At 29.0% G+C, this 20,289-nt stretch overlaps 1 protein-coding gene across 1 annotated transcript in view; it reads left to right on the plus strand.

Annotated features, from left to right (window-relative positions):
* nAChRalpha4 (nicotinic acetylcholine receptor alpha4) overlaps positions 1 to 19,982 on the plus strand; it is a 353,850-nt gene extending 333,868 nt beyond the window's left edge. Inside the window, exons 9-10 of the mRNA XM_065514945.1 lie at positions 14,795 to 15,041; positions 19,692 to 19,982. Of these exons, the coding sequence (XP_065371017.1) occupies positions 14,795 to 15,041; positions 19,692 to 19,889 (445 nt within the window). The 3' untranslated portion in view covers positions 19,890 to 19,982. The remainder of the gene's footprint in view (positions 1 to 14,794; positions 15,042 to 19,691) is intronic.
* Positions 19,983 to 20,289: the final 307 nt, after the last annotated feature.

Here is a 20,289-nt window from a genome sequence, read left to right on the forward strand (position 1 = left end):
TCGAACTCGGCCATGGAAACCAGCTTTATACAGCATATTACGAACAGTATTAACACAAATATTGTAACCAAACATTATGTTAAAGTCTTTTGTAAGTTTTGTAGCTGGTAATTTTGGATCTTTTTTGATTTCCCAAACTATAAAGCCTTTTTGGGCTTCAGATAACACGTCCAGATCTTGGCTCGTTTGTTAACTTTTTGGTATTTTTATATTTGTCAATAATCTTTTTAACGGTGGTCTTTTAACTATTTCTCCAATTTGCCTGATTGATTTTTGAGATTCACGCAGATTTATTATGATTTGTCTTTCCGCCTCGGTAGTTTCTTTTCGTTTAGGAGGCATGTCCGCAATTACTTTTTTTAAAGTTACTTTTATAACCACGCGTGTCACCAAAATTTTATTAATAGTCTTTAAAACGTTTATTATCCCAATTTACTTTGTTTTGTTTTTGCAAAAGTGCCGTTATTTTCTCAATTAATAACAAAAAAACAAGTGAGCACTCAATTTTTGGAGCAAGTTTAGAATTTTAAAAATCTCTTAAAATTTTTAAGTACATAATAATAAACTATACTGCATAGTAAATAAAATAATACAAATAGAATTTACAAAATACTTAAATTCTAGTTAAAAAACTAACGAAAAGACTAAATTAATTATTGAGCACTTATTTTTTGGAGCCACTGTATATCGATTCGCACCGAATTATAGTTCCCTTTTTGTAGACAATTTAATTATGTACTTACAATCTAGAGACCTGCATTAATACCATTAAAAGAGAAAAATGTGAAAAGTGTTTTCTCTACAATTATATTATTAATGCAGTAAACGTTGCTATTGCTACAGAATACAGAAACCATATTGGAACCGTTTGTTTTTATGGGTTTTTGCCTGTTTTTTGAAAGTAAAATAAAAATGTTCGTTTGAGAATATATATTGAATCGACAATAAAAAACTAAAATTTGTGTTTGTTTTCAATATAAATTCCCAAATGGAAATTTTTATTTTCTAAAACAGGCAGTGAAATTAATGTGCATCTGATTTTAAGCAATTAAGGTTTTTCCTACATTTTATGGTCTTTTACTGCCTAATAAGCCTGTTTGTTTCATACAGGTAACAAAACGCGCGAAACCACATCATAACATTTTTTAACGAAAATTCATATTTTTAAATAATTCTTATAGGTAACAAAACCCGCGAAAACACATCATAAACAAGAGGTTTTTCAACATTTTTCAATGAAAATTCATATTTTTAAATAATTTGTATAGGTAACAAAACCCGCGAAAACCCATCATAAACAAGAGGTTTTTCTTTAAAATTTTTCAATGAATTCATTTTTTAAATAATTTTTACAGTTATATGATATATATTATATATTATACAATATTTTTTATAAAACATTTCTGTTTCAAAGCTGCAATGACTAAAAAAATTACAAATAAAAAATAACGCAATAAATAAAAACATTCTGTACTAAAGCAATGAATGCGAGTACAAAAAACAAAAATAATTTGCCATCGGGCATAAAATGTTGCATAAAAAAATGTCAAAAATCGAAAAAGCTTTTCAATGGTTTAAAAATGTTTAAATTTCCTTCGTCGGACATGATACTAGGTCAAATTTGGCGGAGAAATGTCGAATTCCTGAGAAGGATTTTAACAAAAATATATGCGAAAATCATTTTTCAAGTTCATATGTTGGGGAAAAAATTAAAGGCGGACGCCATTCCAACCGTACATATGGATGAAATGGAGGAAGAACCGGAAGATTTTAACGCAGAGTTCAGGTACTCCCTAAAAAGTTTAGATTTTGAAAATTTCGAAGCCCCCATCTGCGCAAATTGCGAAAAACAAATTCTGCTTGTAGATCATCATCATCAAAAATTAGAAACTGTGTGAATATTTTTGTCCCCTTAAAATTGAACTTCGAAACGTTCACCCCTATCGTGAAAATCATGTGAAATTTGTGTTCCTATGAAATATCCATTTCCCTCGAAGGGAAAATTGCTATCGTGATATTCCCTTAAACTTTTCATTCACAATAGTTAATTTTGTTCGTAGCAGCTGTTTATTGTTTACAAAATTTCATCTAAAAATTTCACAACATGGGGAATTTTTTCACGTGAACAAAGTTTATGAACGAAAAATGGGAACATATCTCATGTGAAATATTGATTCGCGGTAGGGGTGATTAGTTATTTATTTTTTCTGAAATGTGCCAACTTATGTTCGTTTTAACATATATTTCAATAAGTTATATGTCAATAAATATTTTTTTGAAACCCGTACCAAAGTTGTGCCCTTCGTTTAAAAAATATGGACGATTAAAGATAAATCTGTATGCTGTGTGAATATTTAAGTCCGGCACTGTATGTGATCAAGCTCGACCAACCGAAAATGTTTTTCCAACCTTAAAGTATCTGTGGAAAAGACATTTTTTGAAACTAGTGATCAAAAAGTATTTTGCATGTACGATTTCCCACATTTAATTAAGTCTTTGCGGAATGGGTGATTAAAGTGTGACATAAAATCACAGGATGGAACGGTCAGCTTTCAAGTTATTAAGGAATTGTATGAAATGGAAGCAAATGCAAAAACAAAAATGTGTCCAAAATTAACACGGCAACACATTTACCCCAACACTTTTGAAAAAATGCGTATAAAATTTGCAACACAAATTTTCAGCAGAACTGTTACGGCTGCTATCAAAACTATTTCCGAAACCACAAAATTTAAGATAAATTCCACAGAATTGGAAATCTAGCTGCTCCATCATTCAAACTAATGGATGCAAGCAAAAGACATATTTTAATATTTCATAAAATCTTTAAATCTGAGCCCCAAAAAATTGTTATAAAATCTTTTATTATTGAGTCGACGTTTGTTCTCAACCCAGAATAGAAGTTTTGGACTTTCTACTATTAGTACTTCTCCGAAAGCATTGCTCTTGGTCTTTAGAAAAAGGAAGTTCCAAGACAAGAAAAATACAAATTTTATCAAACGAATGATTTAATTTACTAAAATATAATAACTTTGTTAATTTTACTAGAGTGATTAAATACTTTTTGATGCTAAAAAATATAAAGTGGAAAAATATTTTGAATTTTCTTACAAATATAAAAAAAAAATTATTTTTGTATATATCTTTTTTTACATTTGTGAATAGAAATAAATTAAATTTATTCTGAATATATGAGAACTAAATTTATTTCATTTCCAAGCAACATGGTTAAATAAAAACCAAATAAAATTCCTTAAGAATGAATAATAATATGTTTTATTTAATCTCTTTTTAAATATCTTTAATAAGAATATTTCTACTGCACAGCTATGAAATAAATATACAACATGGTTTGACAAAAGACCCCAAAAGCATTGTGTGGCCATGCCGCTTTAATAAACAAAATATTTTTTATGAACAAGGCAGTTTATGTTGTTATTTTTATACAGTAATTTTGACTTACCTGCACAATCAACTTTGCACGATATTTTGTTCAGGTAAGTTAAAAATGCAGTTAACCTCAATGCACTTACCTGCTCATTGATGCTGGTAAGTGCATTTACAGTTTACTGTCCAAGCAGTTTACTGTATTAAGCAGCTAAATTAAATTTTTTCATGAAAACCAGTTATAGCTTCCAAAAGTATTGTGCACTTATAAATTAACGAATTAATATGGAGTTTGGTAAATAAATATACAAAACACAAGTTTTGTGCACTTATATGCAAAATTCTTTTAAGTAAAAGGTATTTAAATCAAAACTACTGTATTCCTATAATTCTTTAATTTTAGATAAAAAAGCATCTGAATTTCGGTGCGAATCGATATAGTTTTACCTGTACAACAATAAAACACATGCTCTTGCCCTACAATTACACAATCGGTCACATTTGCTTTTATGAAGGTTATTTTCACAAAAATTGCAAGAAACAAAAATTCTTTTGTTTTGTTTTACAGAAGACAAACAACTTTTTCGTAACTTCACAAAAAACATTACTAATAAAAACACGAAATTTTACTCATAATATAAACATTTAGTAAAATATTTTAATCCATGTTGTTGTAATCCCTTTTGGTAAAATCTTAGTTATAACTAATTTTTTAAAGAAAAATTACTTTTTCCTCAATTTTTTTCAACTTTATTTAAAAAATGTGAACTTTCACAGCTGTTTATAAATAAACTGAATGGCCAATTGGCATTTATGTCGTCGAAGTGTTAGGAATTGAACCGTAAAATCTTTTTTTCAAAAAGCGAAAGTTTAACATTTGAATTTTTGCCGCAAAAATTGGAAATGGTCACATACTGGACTGTCACAATTATAGTTCTGCAAATATTCGAAAATAATTATTTACTTTGAATGGGTGGAGAAAAGTCGTTTTATTTTTATCAAATATGAAAGAGAGAGCACTTGTTATAAAATAAGAAAATGCTAAAACGTTGCCTAATTTGATAACAATAAGACTCCTTTCACACTAGGCAATTTAGTTGCGCAAGTTTCTTGCCTAACAAAACAGCATGCAATAGTTTCTTTTCCGCATAAGAGACTTGCGCAACTAAATTGCCTAGTGTGAAGGGTCTAACAATATAACGGTACTTAAAAATTGATTATTTTTGAGTGAATTAAAAAAAACAAAAACACTTACATGAAATTGCTCATTTTTAAAAGCGTGTAACTTTTTCTTGGAATGGAATTTTTTAACGATTTCTTTTTTGTTTTAAAGCAGTGATGTTCAAAAATATAAATGAAGATGTATTGGTGAGAGAGCTACCCAGCAAACATAATGTCAAACACTTAAAATAAGAACAAAATAAAGAATGTTTAGATTTAGAATTTTTGCCAGATATAACCGATTTATTAAATGAATGTAAATTAAATTTTAAGGAAATAAAAGAATACACATTATACGACCGAAATTCTCTAAAATTTTTTATTTATTTCTGACTTTGTTGTTTTGTGTTCATTTGTAATTGAAACGCGTGTGTTTGCTTTGCTTCGTCCAAAAACCAACCAACAACAATGCTTAATGAATTTCTGAAAAAATGAGACATTTGTTACGCTCTTTTAAAGAGAACAAGAATATGTGTGTTGTTACTCAGCGCGAAAGCACAATGAAATGAACATCATTGTTTTAAAGCTCAACATATTCGATGTAAATATCATGAGAATTTATTATTAGAACCTGGCAAATTCTTTTAGTTATTTCATTTAAACAATTACTCTTTTCGTTAAGTTAACCAAATTAGTTTTAAATGAACGTCTGAAGTTTTGACGATTAAAAAAAAACAAATAATGCGTGATAAGACCACATATGTACCACGAAATTTATTTATATGGCTTAAAACACCCAAAAATTTAAGGCTTGACCGTTCCGTAAACCACTTGTGGAAAAATAAGCTGTAGTTCTAATTCTGATATTGATTATAAGCAATTACAAAGTTTTGTAAGAATTGTGTATATTATATTTAACCCTAGAAATACGTCAAAGAATTTACGCATGCTCTTTGGAAAGCTAAATTGTAGCATTTTTTTGATTAATTTAAAATAAACTAAGGTTGATTACTTTTTTCAATATAGCTGTAAAAACTGTATTTGACACTCCACAGTAAAATCATTTACAGTGGAGTGTCAAATTTGGTCAGATCAGCAACCAATACAATTAAATATAAACATACAAAATTCATTAAGGGACGTAAAAAATAAAATTTTAATACCTAAACTGATGTGGAATGAAAAGAATAAAAACAACTACCGTATCAGAGTTAACCAGAATCTGAATCACTTGAGTTTGTATAATCCGGAGGCTGATTTACAAGACCTTAGTCAAGTAATAGTTGATTCCTATATATCACCTACAACAAGAGGAAATAAAATTGATTTTAAGCGTAAGTGGTTCGATGTGCAGTGCAAAGTTTCTAGAGAAAAAGCTTTTAATGCTTTAAATAAGTTCCGAAAAACTCAAAAAAATGAGGATAAACAAGGATACTTAGAGAAGAAAGAACTATTCAAAGAGTTGTGTAGAAATAAGAAGCAAAATTACTATGATTTACTAGAACGGAAACTAAACTATATTACTGACAGCATACAATGGTGGCAGTTAGCAAAAGAATTAAAGCAAAATAATAATTGTATTGAAAGTAATATAAATGCTTATTGTTTTAAAGAATATTTCGAAGCACTATTAAATCCTACACTTGATTCTATGGTACATGAGTATGCAATAAATCGAATTATTGATGATGATCTTGAAAAACATTTTAATATACAAGAGATTAAACTAATGCTTGGTAAAGTTAAGAAAAATAAGGCTCCAGGAGAAGATAGAATACCATATGATTTTTTTATAAACGCAGGAGATGACTTTTTAAGATCATTGGCTGATGTTTATACAAAATTATTAAATGGAAATGGCTCAATAGAAAAATTTGAAAAAGTATTATTTTACCTTTATACAAAAAAGGGGATATCGGTCTACCTAATAACTATAGAGGTATTTCATTCATGAATTGTATAGCCAAAATTATGATGGGAGCAATACACGAACGTCTGACGGAGTGGATAAATAAATACCAAATACTTAATGAGTTTCAAGCTGGGTTTCGCAAAGGATATTCAACAATTGATAATATTTATAACCTAACTACTATAGTAAATATCAAATTCCATGAGAAGAAGAAGGTTTACGCTTTCTTTGTCGATTTTAGAGCTGCTTTCGATTGTGTCCCAAGAAAATCCTTAATATATAAGCTCCATCAATTAGGAATTGCTACAAAAATAGTAAATTTTATTGAAAACGTATATAAATGTACCAAATCTGCAGTGTGGACTGGGACAGAGCTTTCAGAGTACTTTGTTACAAACTCAGGTGTTAAACAAGGATGTTTACTATCTCCATTATTATTCGCGATGTATTTAAATGATCTAAGCAAAATGGAATTTATTTCTATCAGTTGTGAGGGCAATCGAATCCTATGGATCTCAAATTTGAGGTTATACAGGTTTTGAAAATGTGAACAAAATTCAGAGATTCTTTACGAAAAGGATATTGAAGCTACCTGAAAATACACCAAATTACGTGATAGCATTGAAAACTGGACAAGAAGAAGCGCATATTTATACATATAGCCTACATTTAAAATATATTTCTAAAACAATATTCGATATGGAAAGACACAGACTACCACATATACTTTCCAAGATTATTATTAACAGAAGTATTTATTGGCATAAGGACTTATCTGAACGGGCCCACAAAGTATGCAGAGGCGACACGGCAAAAAAAATATATTTGTCTCTTTCGCTCGAAACAATTTCAACTGGTTTGGTTTTGTGCTTATTTATATAGTTGTTTGTTTTAACGCACTGTCTGTATTAAACCACAAATTTGTTTTCTCTTTCTATCGAAACAATTTCAAAAAAAGCTGATTTTAGTGTTTTTGAACTGTCAAATTTGACGCCTCTGTATACTTTGTGACGGGCCTCTAGTTACGAGCTAAATTTTAGAAATATTGATAATTGTAAACTTGTCTGGAATAATACATGTATTCAACTGATACAAAAAATGAAAACACAAATTACATATGATTATCATATTTCTGCTCTACAAAGTCTGAGAAGAACATATGTATATTTAGATCATTTTAAAGGAAACTCGTACTGTAATGAGAACTTTAACAGTAATGTGATATCAATTATAATGAGAACTCGTGGCGACATCCTTTGCCTAAATGCTAATCCATACATGTCAGTACAAAGCAGAATATGTTCGCTCTGCAATCTAAATGAAGAAGAAACACTACTCCATTTCTTAGGTAGATGTCCCGTGTTAAGGGAAATTAGATATATGTCATTTTCTTGTTCAAGATTGGCAGATTGTGAAATGTTTGAAATTTTGAATGGTGGGTAAAATGAAAATTGGTACCCATTATATAATTATATAGTAAAGGCCTTAAATTACAGAAAAATACTAATAAATGAATATAATTTTTAAATTGTTTTGTTTTTAAGAACTCTTTTCATAAATTTATACTTTTTCAAGAAAAATCTAATTTATTATTCTAATAGGAAACTTCCGGCAGACGATTATAAACCATGCCGTAATATCTTTATTATTTTGTGTATTACATATAAGCACTATTGTATAAAAATGTAAAACTAAAGAAAAAATTAATAAAGAATCTAATCTAATCTGTAAAAACTTGAATAAGAAAACAAGTCTTTACTGGTTGAATGTTTATAAATCATTGATTTATTTATTAAATTTAAATTCTTAAGAGCTAAACATTAAAATCTAACAACTAACCTAGAATACATGCGTACGTGATAATACGCATGCGACTTATCTATTATCCTTATCAATGTGTGTGGTAAACATACACACACGATTGATAAGAATATTTAATTAAACCAAATGTGTGAAATGAAAAGGGTCTTATTTATCATCTACACACAAGTGATACTTTTAACACTCAGGACATATTATTAATATTATACATAAACAAATATAAAATAGTTTTATATACCATGTTCAATAATTTGAACAATAGCTGAAGTAAAAATACACGAGTTCTAAATATGTTTGTATATACATATTTATTATCAGAAAAACAAAACTTCAGTAATTGACAAAACTTTAAATATAATATTCCTTTGAATACTTATTACCCATTTTTGGGCTTATAATCAGTCATTTTAAAGAATATCCTAAATAAAGTAATTATTATAAAATACATACATATATGAAGGCTTTTAAAAATTAGTCAGATACAACTATGACAAAGATCGATCGAATAGCTCATCTGTAGTCATGTGGTTGTCCTTTTTCACTGCTGTCATTGCCAGAATCCCAAACAAAGCGCGAATTTCAACTTCGCACATATCCCGAAATGTAGTGCTGGTCATAGATTTACTTATTTGCAAAGATATTTCGGCATTAGTCCATTTTACGACTTCCTTAATTTCCTTAAAAACTTGTTGAAGCATGAAAGGGGATCATGAAGATTGCGACACATCCGTGTAGGACCCCTTTGAGATCTAAAAATATTCAATGCTGGGACTCGGCCACGTCTACTTGATTTCGATATCGATCAACAATGTGTGTTATTTCCTCTTATATTTCTCTGTGAAAAGGTTATTATTCGCCGAGATGCTGGTTGCTCTACATTAACTTCGTATATGTACTCGCCTGCGATAGGCGTCGTCTGTTCTTCGGTCTCTACATCTTAGAAAGCCTCTTCAATATCGCGCTGCACATCGTCTTCGCTCTCATGGTTTTCTATATCGCTATCCGTTTCTTCACAAGTAATCTTCTCGTCATCAGCCTTTAAATGGGCGGCTAGGATAGCTACACTATGAAATTTAACAATTTATGCACAATAAGAGTTTATAAAAAAACAAACATCACGTATGTTCATGAAAATAAAAATCTTGAAAGTCACTCTAAAGCAGTGTTGCCACTTCATGTGTAATTACACATATTGTGTGTAATTTTAACTTGGATGTGTAGCCCATGTGTAATTGAGTGAATGTGTAATTCATGTGTAATTTTAAATTCCAATTATATCCAATTGTCAATGTATGTCTTATATCTATATTTTGAATTTTAATTGAATTAATTAATTGTAGATTGTTCAGATTGCAAAACCGACTGAAATAAATATGTACATTTATATGAAGGAAAGTAGCTATATCCTCTATTTTAGTTGATAAAACAAATCCAGTATCTCTAAATGTATTCATTTTTATTATATTGTACTCGTTTGTTACTCAGTATAATAGAATTATACATATGTACTAGGATCGCCCGGTGGACGAAATTCGAAAACCATATATGTTTTATAAATATTGGTGGACAATAACATACTTAAAAGTGTACGACAAAAAAACGTGTGGCCTATTTATATATAAGATGAAGATATGAATCAAGTTTGAACTAAATTAACATTAAGGTTTGCAGAAAAATACGATAAGTAATTTGGAGATTGCTATGTTTGGTTTTCCAAGTGGACATTTCGCCGTTTATGATAGTTTTGTTTGCGTAATATTGGTAATAGAAACTAAATTTTAGCATAGATGGGCACTTTGCAGTACCAGTACATTTTCAGTATATATTTATTTTTACTGATTACTGGAAAAAAAATCAGTATTCGGTAAATTTTACGGACTACTGGAAAAAATTCAGTATTCAGTAAATTTTACTGATTACTGAAAATAATTTACTGATTTTTTTTTTCAGTAATCAGTAAAATTTACTGAATACTGATTTTTTTTCAGTAATCAGTCAAATTTACTGATTACTGATTTTATATTTCAGTAATCAGTAAAAATTTACTGGTAATGAAAATTATATTTCATTACCAGTAAGCATTTACTGATTAATGAAACGCTTACTGCAGTAAAAAAGTAATGCAGTTTGCCCATGTATGAATTTTAGTTTATCACATTCAACATGAAAAAAATATAAAACAACAAATACTATTCAATAACTATACATTTTTACAAGTTATTACAAATTGTTATTGGAAAAACGTTAATTTTCAAGATAACCCAAAATCGAAAATTTGAATTTTTATAATTTTAAATTGTTTATAGAATAAGGGTAACGGTATTTACAGATAACGGTATAAACAATTATATCGGTAACGGTAATTGCAGTTATTTCGGGGTAACGTTAGCCAATCTTAAGAGAAAAAACTAAGAAAGTAGGAATTTGTGTGAGAAACATTTATTTACAAATTGTTACTAGTTATTTTTTATACCCGTAAGAACAGTTTTATATTTATGCTATTGTCTGTCTGGTTTCTGGTTTGTGTTTTAAATAATAAACAATAAAATTAACTTACTATTTTGGAAGCTTTATTTCAAATTTATAACTACAAATTTTAAAAATATAAACGTTACAAGATTTTACTGGAAAGGAAAATGATCAGTGCTATAATTTTTAAACAAATAGTAAAAAATATTTATCTTTGAAACTGAAAACAAAACTGATTTCAAAGTACTTAATATTAATTAGGAATAAATTAAAATTCGAAAGCAAACAGTGTGCTATTTTTTAAATATTGTTAAATTTTTAATAGAAGTGTACCAATTTCCAATGGAACAATCACCTAATGGACATTGAATAATATTTGTTAAAAGCGTATGTGGGATTGACATATTTGACTGATCTCAAGAATTCATTAAATTAGAAAAGTTCACTAAAAAAAGAGATTGCTAACCTTGCTTTAATACCCCTCATACATATATCCAATTCCTGGTTAAATTAAAATTACCGCAAGTGAAAATTGTCCATTGACAATAAAGTGATCGTATTTGGTCCAAACATCCCAGAGTCCACTGTGACAAACCTTTTATATTCATGACAATTTTAGACAATTTATCCTTGAAATCACGAAAAATTTATTTACATGTGTAATTTGTTCTCATATGTGTAATTAGGCATGAGGCATGTGTAGTTTATAATTTTCTTGGTGGCAACACTGCTCTAAAGCAGCGAAATGCAATGAGCTCTCAAATGAGCTCTCTTGTTTTTATTTTCACATGTACTCAAGCACACACATTGTATAAAAACAGTCAGTCTCGCATGAGCATTGATAAAAGCAGGTTGTGTTACGCTTTTATGCTTGTTTATTTCATTATTTCAGCTAGTTGTTTTTGTTTTTGCCAGAGAATAATTCTCAACTCATACAACTACAATATCTAAAAACTGTAGTGGTGTGAGTTTGCATTTCGCTGCTCTAAAGATAAACATGCGTAATTTTGACTCACATATTTCAAATTTAGAGACACCTACCGCAGAGACGTTTGTGTCTGATTAAAGATCTGATCAACGACTGAGATGTAATTCATTTTACGCAGATTATCTTTCTAGGGTTAAGCTAAGGTCGCAAGCAGTAAACCGAACAAAATAGGATTTTGTAAGTCGCTATGGTGCCTGGTTAAGCACAAACTTTGGCGCTTTTTCACTTTTTGATTATCCAAAACACCTTGTACCAAAATTCATAGCTTAATTTTTTTCCAAGATACTTGATTTTGTCTCCCTAGTATGGCTAAATCTTACACTGTGCTATGGTAGCGAAGTAAATCCCGCGAAGTCTGGGGGTTTTTACGATGATAGTTCCCCAGATATTCCATAATTACTATTTACAAATGTTTAAAAAATAGACTATAAGTAGCAGTAGCAACTAGGGATGCCAATCCCGAAATCCCGAAAATCCCGGGATTTTTCGGGATTTCCCGAATTCCGGGATTTGTGAAAAACAATCCCGATATTTTTCGGATTAACAAATCCCGAAAATTACGAAATTTCTTAATATTTTAGGATGAAACCTAGAAAGCTAAATTTCAGCATACTTATAATACTAATATAAAACAAGTAAGAGTGTTATATTCGGCTATGGCGAATCTTTTATACCCACCATCAATATGTAGTTTTGGTCTTCTATGGGGACTTGAATCAGTATTTATGAATGAATGAATGAAATTTATGTTAATTTCATTATATACAAATTATTTATTGACAATAAAATATTTTCTGATATAGAGGTTATATTATTATGGACTGGTCCTCACAAGAGTTGGTAGAAAGATTAATTTTCATATACAACTTGTTTATTCAATTTTATCACTATATTTATTATAAAACAATTATGAATGTTAAAGTCATTTTCTGAAGGGGGCCATGTATGGGGACTAGGGATAAATGTAGCCCGGTTTCCGCAATACTTTATATATATTTTAATTCAATGCATTAGTTTTTGCTTTGTTATATTTCTACTTAGTTTATTAACGAAATAAATAGTTTTTATTGTTGAACTTGATGTTTTTTGACATTTAATTAAAATCCCGAAAAATCCCGGGTTTACATTTCTAAAATACCGAATCCCGGGATTTGTAAAACCCAGTCCCGTTTGGCATTCCTAGTAGCAACACAAGTACATAGTAAACAAATTTATAAAAACTCGGAGTCAATCAATTGCTACTACTACTGCCACTTTCATATTTTAGTAGTTGTAGTATTAGAAATAAAAGAAAAATTTAAATGTAGCAGAGTAATTTGTTTTCTATTGGTAACTTAAAAAAAAGAAGTTTTAAAGTAGCAGAGTCATTTGTACAAAGTAAATAGTAATTACTTCGAATGGGAGGTAGCCAAGCCCACTTGAAATTTCGAAATAAGATGTAGCATATTGTTTCCTGCAGATATAGAAGAACATAGAACACAAATTTCAAAGAGATATACACATATAAATAGTTATACATTTAAATATATTAAGAAATCGATATCACTTTGAATAATTATTCAAATTAATTATAATTATTGAACAAAATATATATTTCATATAGAAAAAATACTGGTTATTTAAATTGTAAGATTTTTAAAAATAATTTGGTATATACATATAAGCGTATAAAGTTTGTTAATTCTCATAAAAAAATTAAAAACTGAAAACGTTATTCGTTCTACAGGGTTAATCCATTGTCTAAGAATTAAGTGTTCAAAGTTTCATTAAATTATATTCATAATGTAGTCTCATACATAGAGCATGGTAAAAACAATTCCTTGCTAATAAGTATATGTCGACAAGTAAAAATATTATTATAACATGACGAAGCTAACACAAATAAGGGTTGAACCCTTGTTTCATTTGTCTATTAACCCCTTGTGGACCAAGACTTTAAATCGTTGAAAAAGTTTTATTTTTTTATGAAATATTGAAATTTGTGAAGGACCTGCAAGGATCCGAAAGGGACCTGGTACCGTTGGGTCAGCATTAGAGTGTCCAAAAAACCTGCAAATATGAAAAACCGGTTTCCGGTTTAACCGAAAAAGTGTGTTTTTGAAAAAACCGGTTTTGATTATTGTCTTTTAAAAAACCGGTTAAACGGTTTCGGTTTTTGTCTTCAAAAAAACCGGTTAACCGTTTATATTACATTTTTATTTAGCATTTTTCAATTTTTAAAGCTCTATCTTTATGCAATTATTTTATATCTGTCAAATGCTATAATTTTCTATAAAATAAATCAATATTTTTAAAAATTGTATCAAAGTTTTTATAAATATGTTTGATTGAGCTTTAGAAAATTTATTTCATTAAAACCGGTTAACCGTCTTATAAAAACCGGTTTGTCAAAAAACCGTAAAGTTAAAACAACCGAAACCGATACAAAAATGAAAAAACCGGTTGACCGGTTTTGGATACTCTAGTCAGCATCAGCCAAAAGATAAAAAAAACTCATGGAATTTTGTTTAAATGTTATTAATTTATTGATTAGTTTTGTAACTTTTACAACATTTTCTATTACAAGTCTATTTTATGGTATTTTACGAAACAGTATTTTTTATCATTACAACATAAACACCACAATGAGAACATGAAATAATTCACCGTTATTCTGGGAAGCGAGTTTGTCAATAGGCAAAAAAAAATATAGGTATTATTCCAAAGATGATAGTGTACTTCAGAGTACTTTTTGGGCAAAAGGGTCAAAATATGATTTGTTGTCATTTTGTAAGCTTATTTTTGTTATGGTACTTATAAGTACCGTCGGTCGACAAAGGGTTAACATAAATTGCGAAAAGCAATTATTCTGATAAATGTTTAATAGCTTTTAGAAGCTAATATAATAGGTATATACATAATTAATTTTACAGAACTTTTGATGAATTTTCTTTTATAATATTCCTCTATCTATGCATACGTATACATATTATATGTATATACAATAAATATTATTTGTTTTTTGATAAGTATATATTAATATACATATAACTATATATTTATATTTTAATGTTTAGTCTCACCGGAAGTGGTCCATTCGGCGGCAGCTGTCAAATACACGGCCCTATTCCACCTCTAACACAATCTGAATCTGATGATATGACTGCAGTTCCTGATTTAGAAGTAGGACCATCTGGTATTAAGAGTCCTATTTTAACTAATCCAGCATTTTCACACTCAAAATGTCCACCAAGAGTTCATCGCAGTTGTTTTTGTGTACAATTTATAGCAGAGCATACAAAAATGCAAGAAGATTCAACAAAGGTATATTTTATTAAACATTAATATTATTATTAATTAACACAAGTTGGTCAAATCCAGAAAAATTAATCCTACTTGTTGAAGGCCTACATAACTCAGAACTTTGATCATCAACGGCTTCTTTAATCATTTGAATATAATTTTTTTTTATTTTTGTAACAGATTTTAATAACGTTTCCGATACAAGTTGTTGCAGTATAAACAATTTTTCAATATTTAATCGCTCTTTCGGCACGTTGTAGTTAGCGTTGCTGTCAATTATTATGCTGAAATTGTTACTATTTTTGGAATGATTCTAGAACTTGTTCTTAAATTAATGATTGTGGTTTGAAATAGCTTCCTAGTATGAATTCTATTCGAAAGAAAAAATAACAAATCATAATATATTATATTTCTCCAATTCAAATGAAATAAGACTTAGATATTAGAAGCTATTTTGAAACTAATATATGGAATATGACCAAAACTAATAAAAATGTAACTTCTAACCTAATTCTGAAAATATAACGCCTAGATGACCACTTTTAATTTCATCCTGTATCAGTCTGGTTTTGTGAATAAAATTAAAAGTTGTAGACTGATTTTAATCATTTAGTGCTTGGTTTATTTGGAACTTCGTTTTCTATACGTTTTAAAAAACAAAAATTTCGAAAATTTTCTAAAAAATTACGACTGCGGAGATTAAAAACATGTTAAGCCAAGGTGGTGTCAGTTCTACAAAAACAACGATTGGTCTTAACAAATGTCAAAAACCAAAATGAAAAATTAAACAAATAAGTATTTAAACTTAATATAGTGTAGATAATTGAATAGTGAGGGCTTTACTTATTTATGTAAACAATAAATATTTTGTTAATAAGCTTAGAATATGTAGATATTTAAATATAAAAACAAGCTTTGACAGTTGTTAGAACCAAAAAGCGAAAATTATCAGCTGTTTGACTGACTCCACCATGTATAAATTGGCCTTGTGTTAAGCCTTACCTAAAAATGATTTTGTTGTGGAATTTACCGTTTTTGACAGAAAAAAGTATCAATTTCGTGCACAGTGTTGTCATTAAATAACAAGGCTGGGATTCCCAAACCTGCTGAAACCTATTAAAACTACATATAGGGAAATCATTAAAATGTGAATATTTCTTCTACAAGGGTTAATATTTTAATTTGGGGTTTCCACTAAAATCACTTAGACCCCTTTCACACTAGGCAATTTAGTTGCGCAAGTCTCTTGTGTTTGTAGATGCCAGACATAATGTCGGGTTAAGGAGAAGAAAATATAGCATGCTGTTTTGTTGTTGGGCAAGAGACTTGCGCAACTAAATTGCCTAGTGTGAAAGGGGTCTTAAATTCAAAATTTCTGTAATGTTTCTTCTATTTTTGCAATAATATACAACTATAAAATTTTATTTACATATGGGATCGAAATAATCATTTTCTAAACTAAAAATAATAATTTTGGAATTTCGAAATTTGAGGATTCACAAATATATACGGCCGTATTCATAAAAATTTTATTCATAAACGTATTTTAGCTTAAAATACATGCATACATATGTATTTTATGTATTTTTATGTATATACATATGTATTTTATTTTAAATAAACGAATTTTAAAATTGGTTCGTGCCTATTTTAAACCTATTTTAAAATATTATTTTTACATTTTATCTTAAAAAAACGAATTTTTAAGATAAATTGCAATTGCTAAACATAATTCCAACACCGCTGGGGAATAAGTTCCACTATAATAATATATGATTTTGTTAGATATTCCTCCGGCAGTGAGCTACATGAGGTTCACAAGTTAGTTTTATAGACATTTTTGTAATTTACTGTTAACCTGTAACTGCATGTAGTAACTAAATGTGTAAACATCGTGGAAAAAGGTACACACAATCTAATGTACTCACTCCGGCATTAAAATTAAGAGTTTTCTCATAGAAAATCATTAGATTTTGTTACAATTTAACAAAATGACAATAAAAATAAATTAATAAAACAAATCATAAAACAGTGATGTTTATTTTATCACAGAATATTCGTCATTCGAATATTTTTAATAATAATTAAAAAAATAAATAAAAATGTGTTTTTATATTAATACACTTTAGCTTAATATAAATAGGAACGGATTTTTTTCGCTGAGTGTGCAAGTTTAACAACAAGTTTAATCTGTAATTTCAGATTTTATTTACTGGAAAAAAATAGTACGAGTACTTTATTATTTAATATTGTAACGTTTTAACATTTTCAAAACGTTGCTTTATTTCCTTTAAATAAACCGGATACTTTTGATTGCAAATAAAAGCCGTTTAGTAATTTGAAAATTGTAACAACTCTTTATTTATTTAAAATGTGCAACAACAGAATTAAATAGTCACTCAGTGTTTTTTATACACGTTTATAAATTCGCAGAAATACAGACACACTTTATAATATACATGAATTCACTTGAAAAATACAGCACACTTTAAGGCACTCAGTTGGTGTTTATTCGAATAGAGTCTCTGATAAACTGACTAACGACTGCAACCTCTGCCACTATTTATAACACTGCCATCTGCACTCTAGATTATTCTTTAAAAGTCAAAGCTCGTATTTTTGAAGCCTATAGCATACGCCATCTCTGGTGATTTTTCCACAATGTTCTTTAACTGTCATAGCTAGCAAACATTCAGCGTTGCCATTTGCAATCAATGATCAACTCAAAGCTTTTATTTAATGTTAATAATGCCCACAGATATGTTACAGTTTGAGAGACACTGCTTTCAAATAGCATTATACAACTTTAAATCAGCCGTTAAAATCGTTATATTTGAATTCAAGTACAATTTCGTAACAATATTTATTATTTTGCTGCCCTACGATTGAAGCGCCTCATAAAAGTTATAGTGTTACCATCACAGAATTAAAAAAAAAAACTTAAAACACTGATTACTTAAAATGCTGATTAAGAATACAAATTTTTAACAAAGCTATTTTAGGCTTAAATGTGTTGTAACTAAATTGTATTTTAAACCTTAAAATTTATTTTTTATGAATATTGTAAAAAAATGATAAAAAAATTAAAGTTGTAAAAACCGCTGTACGATTTGAATTAAAAGCCACAATTCCCAAAAATCAAACAAAAAGTACCAACAGTTAATTTGGCCTATAAAGTGCATATTTGGACACGAGATGGTAAAATGCTAACATAGTTGATTTGAAAAAAATCATACCACCTAAAAATGTTTGCCGTTTGGGAATCCCAACTTTGGCCTAAATTGAAAACTTCGATATAATATACATAAGCGGTATTCACAATAAAAACAAAATACAATAGAAATTGAAATGTTTGTCAATAAATAGATCTTCTGCTTTTTTACTAGGCCAAGTACTCTACATTGTGAATACCGCTATAGTTTAAATTAGAAAAAGCCTTTTTGGTGATATTTTTCTTTATTGAATTTTCTTTTAAGAAATTTACAATATGTATTAAAATCTTGACCTAAACTAAAACTAAAGTTGCTATTGTCGCTGCAATGTCCAACATGAGTGCTCGTTAAAATGATTATCTGGCCAGATCCAGTGTTTCCAATAGCCTCAATCGTCTATGACCCTCAAATGACAGCAATTCCCTGGCAAGGGGATTTGGATGATCCAATAGTTTTGAAAGATAGTTAAAACTTGAGAGTTTGATCTCCTTGCGTATTATGGGGACATTGAGACAGTGTTGCCATTTTGACGCTTTTCAGGTATTTTATGACGCTTTTTTGGCGTTACCCTTTTATTTTTTCCAAATACCCTTTTTTAAAAAAGGGTATTTTTTGACGCTTTTTCCATATTTTGTGGCGCTTTTGATGCTTTTTGTTAAAACCATGTGATTTTGTAACAAATCAAACTTATAAAAGACCTGGGGGCTAATTATCGCAGTCGAACACGATCGAATACTTAAATGACTTAAACGAGTATTTCATTAAAATCGTTTTGTGGCCCGGTGATGATGATTATTAAAAAGATGTATGAAAATGAAATTGTTTTTCTATAAAAAGTTATCCTTAATTTGTTTTTTATTGAATTGTTATTTTATTTTAAGGTTTTGTTTACTCCTAAGTAAATAATAAAATAAATAATTTAATTCAAAATTTAAACCTGCTTTTTATATTTAAAGTTTTTTGCTTTTTATCCTTGTTTTGAGTGACTCTTTTTTCGTAATTTTTTTACCCGTTTTTACTAAACACTTGGCGCATTTCTTCATTTCTAAAATGGCAACACTGCATTGAGATCTCTATGGATATTATATTGCGAATGTACCATGGGTCACCTGTTATTATCCTGAGAAGGCTGTTCCCCATAGCTGAATGCCGTATAGCCATATCGGTTTTATACTTGTTTTGTACAAAAGCACTTTCTATTCCAAGTCTAGAATGGTGACTTTTTGACGGCAAAAAATACGATAATTCAACATTTTGTCAATTTTAAAATCTATTAGTTTTGGACTTTTAGAAAATATTCCCTGAAACTTCTTTTGTGCGAGGTACAACTATTGCTGGAGTTAACAAGAGTTCATTACCAGTAGTATGTACATATATTAAAAAATTCCGAATCGCAAATTGATATGCTCTTATAAATAAATAATAATTTAATCATTATAATTGTTTTCTTTATTTCCAGGTCAAAGAAGATTGGAAATACGTGGCCATGGTTTTGGATAGACTATTTTTATGGATTTTTACCTTGGCCGTATTAGCTGGAACAGCTGGCATAATTCTTCAAGCACCAACACTCTATGATGATCGTATTCCAATTATAGAGCAAAAAGACATTGATTTTTCAGGAACTTCTGCAGGTCGATGTCGGCCTCCGCAATAGCAGCCTCCCATAAGATCAAAATACGTTTACTAAGTCGAAACAATACTTACAATGAATTATCAAACGAAGATTAATATTACAACAAAACTCGGTTAAAACGAACTACTTTTTATGGTCCCTCGAATACAATTTTCCCTTTTTATAATGAACGTCCAAAAATATGAGCTAAATAAATTTAAATACTTTTAGAAATATGTAAATGTAAACGAAAGTCAAATGTGAATAATTGTAAAGAAACTGAAATACAGAATATGATCTATATTAAATAGCTTATTACGCATGAACATTGTTTATAACTGACTAATTTCAATAATCACAAAGAGTCGTTATAACCGAGTTTTACTGCGTTAATAGAAAAGGAATACTCCAATTTTGTAACACTAACACTCAATACGGCACT

This window comes from Calliphora vicina, chromosome 1 (assembly GCF_958450345.1).
Source record: "Calliphora vicina chromosome 1, idCalVici1.1, whole genome shotgun sequence".
Taxonomy (NCBI): Eukaryota; Metazoa; Arthropoda; class Insecta; order Diptera; family Calliphoridae; genus Calliphora; species Calliphora vicina.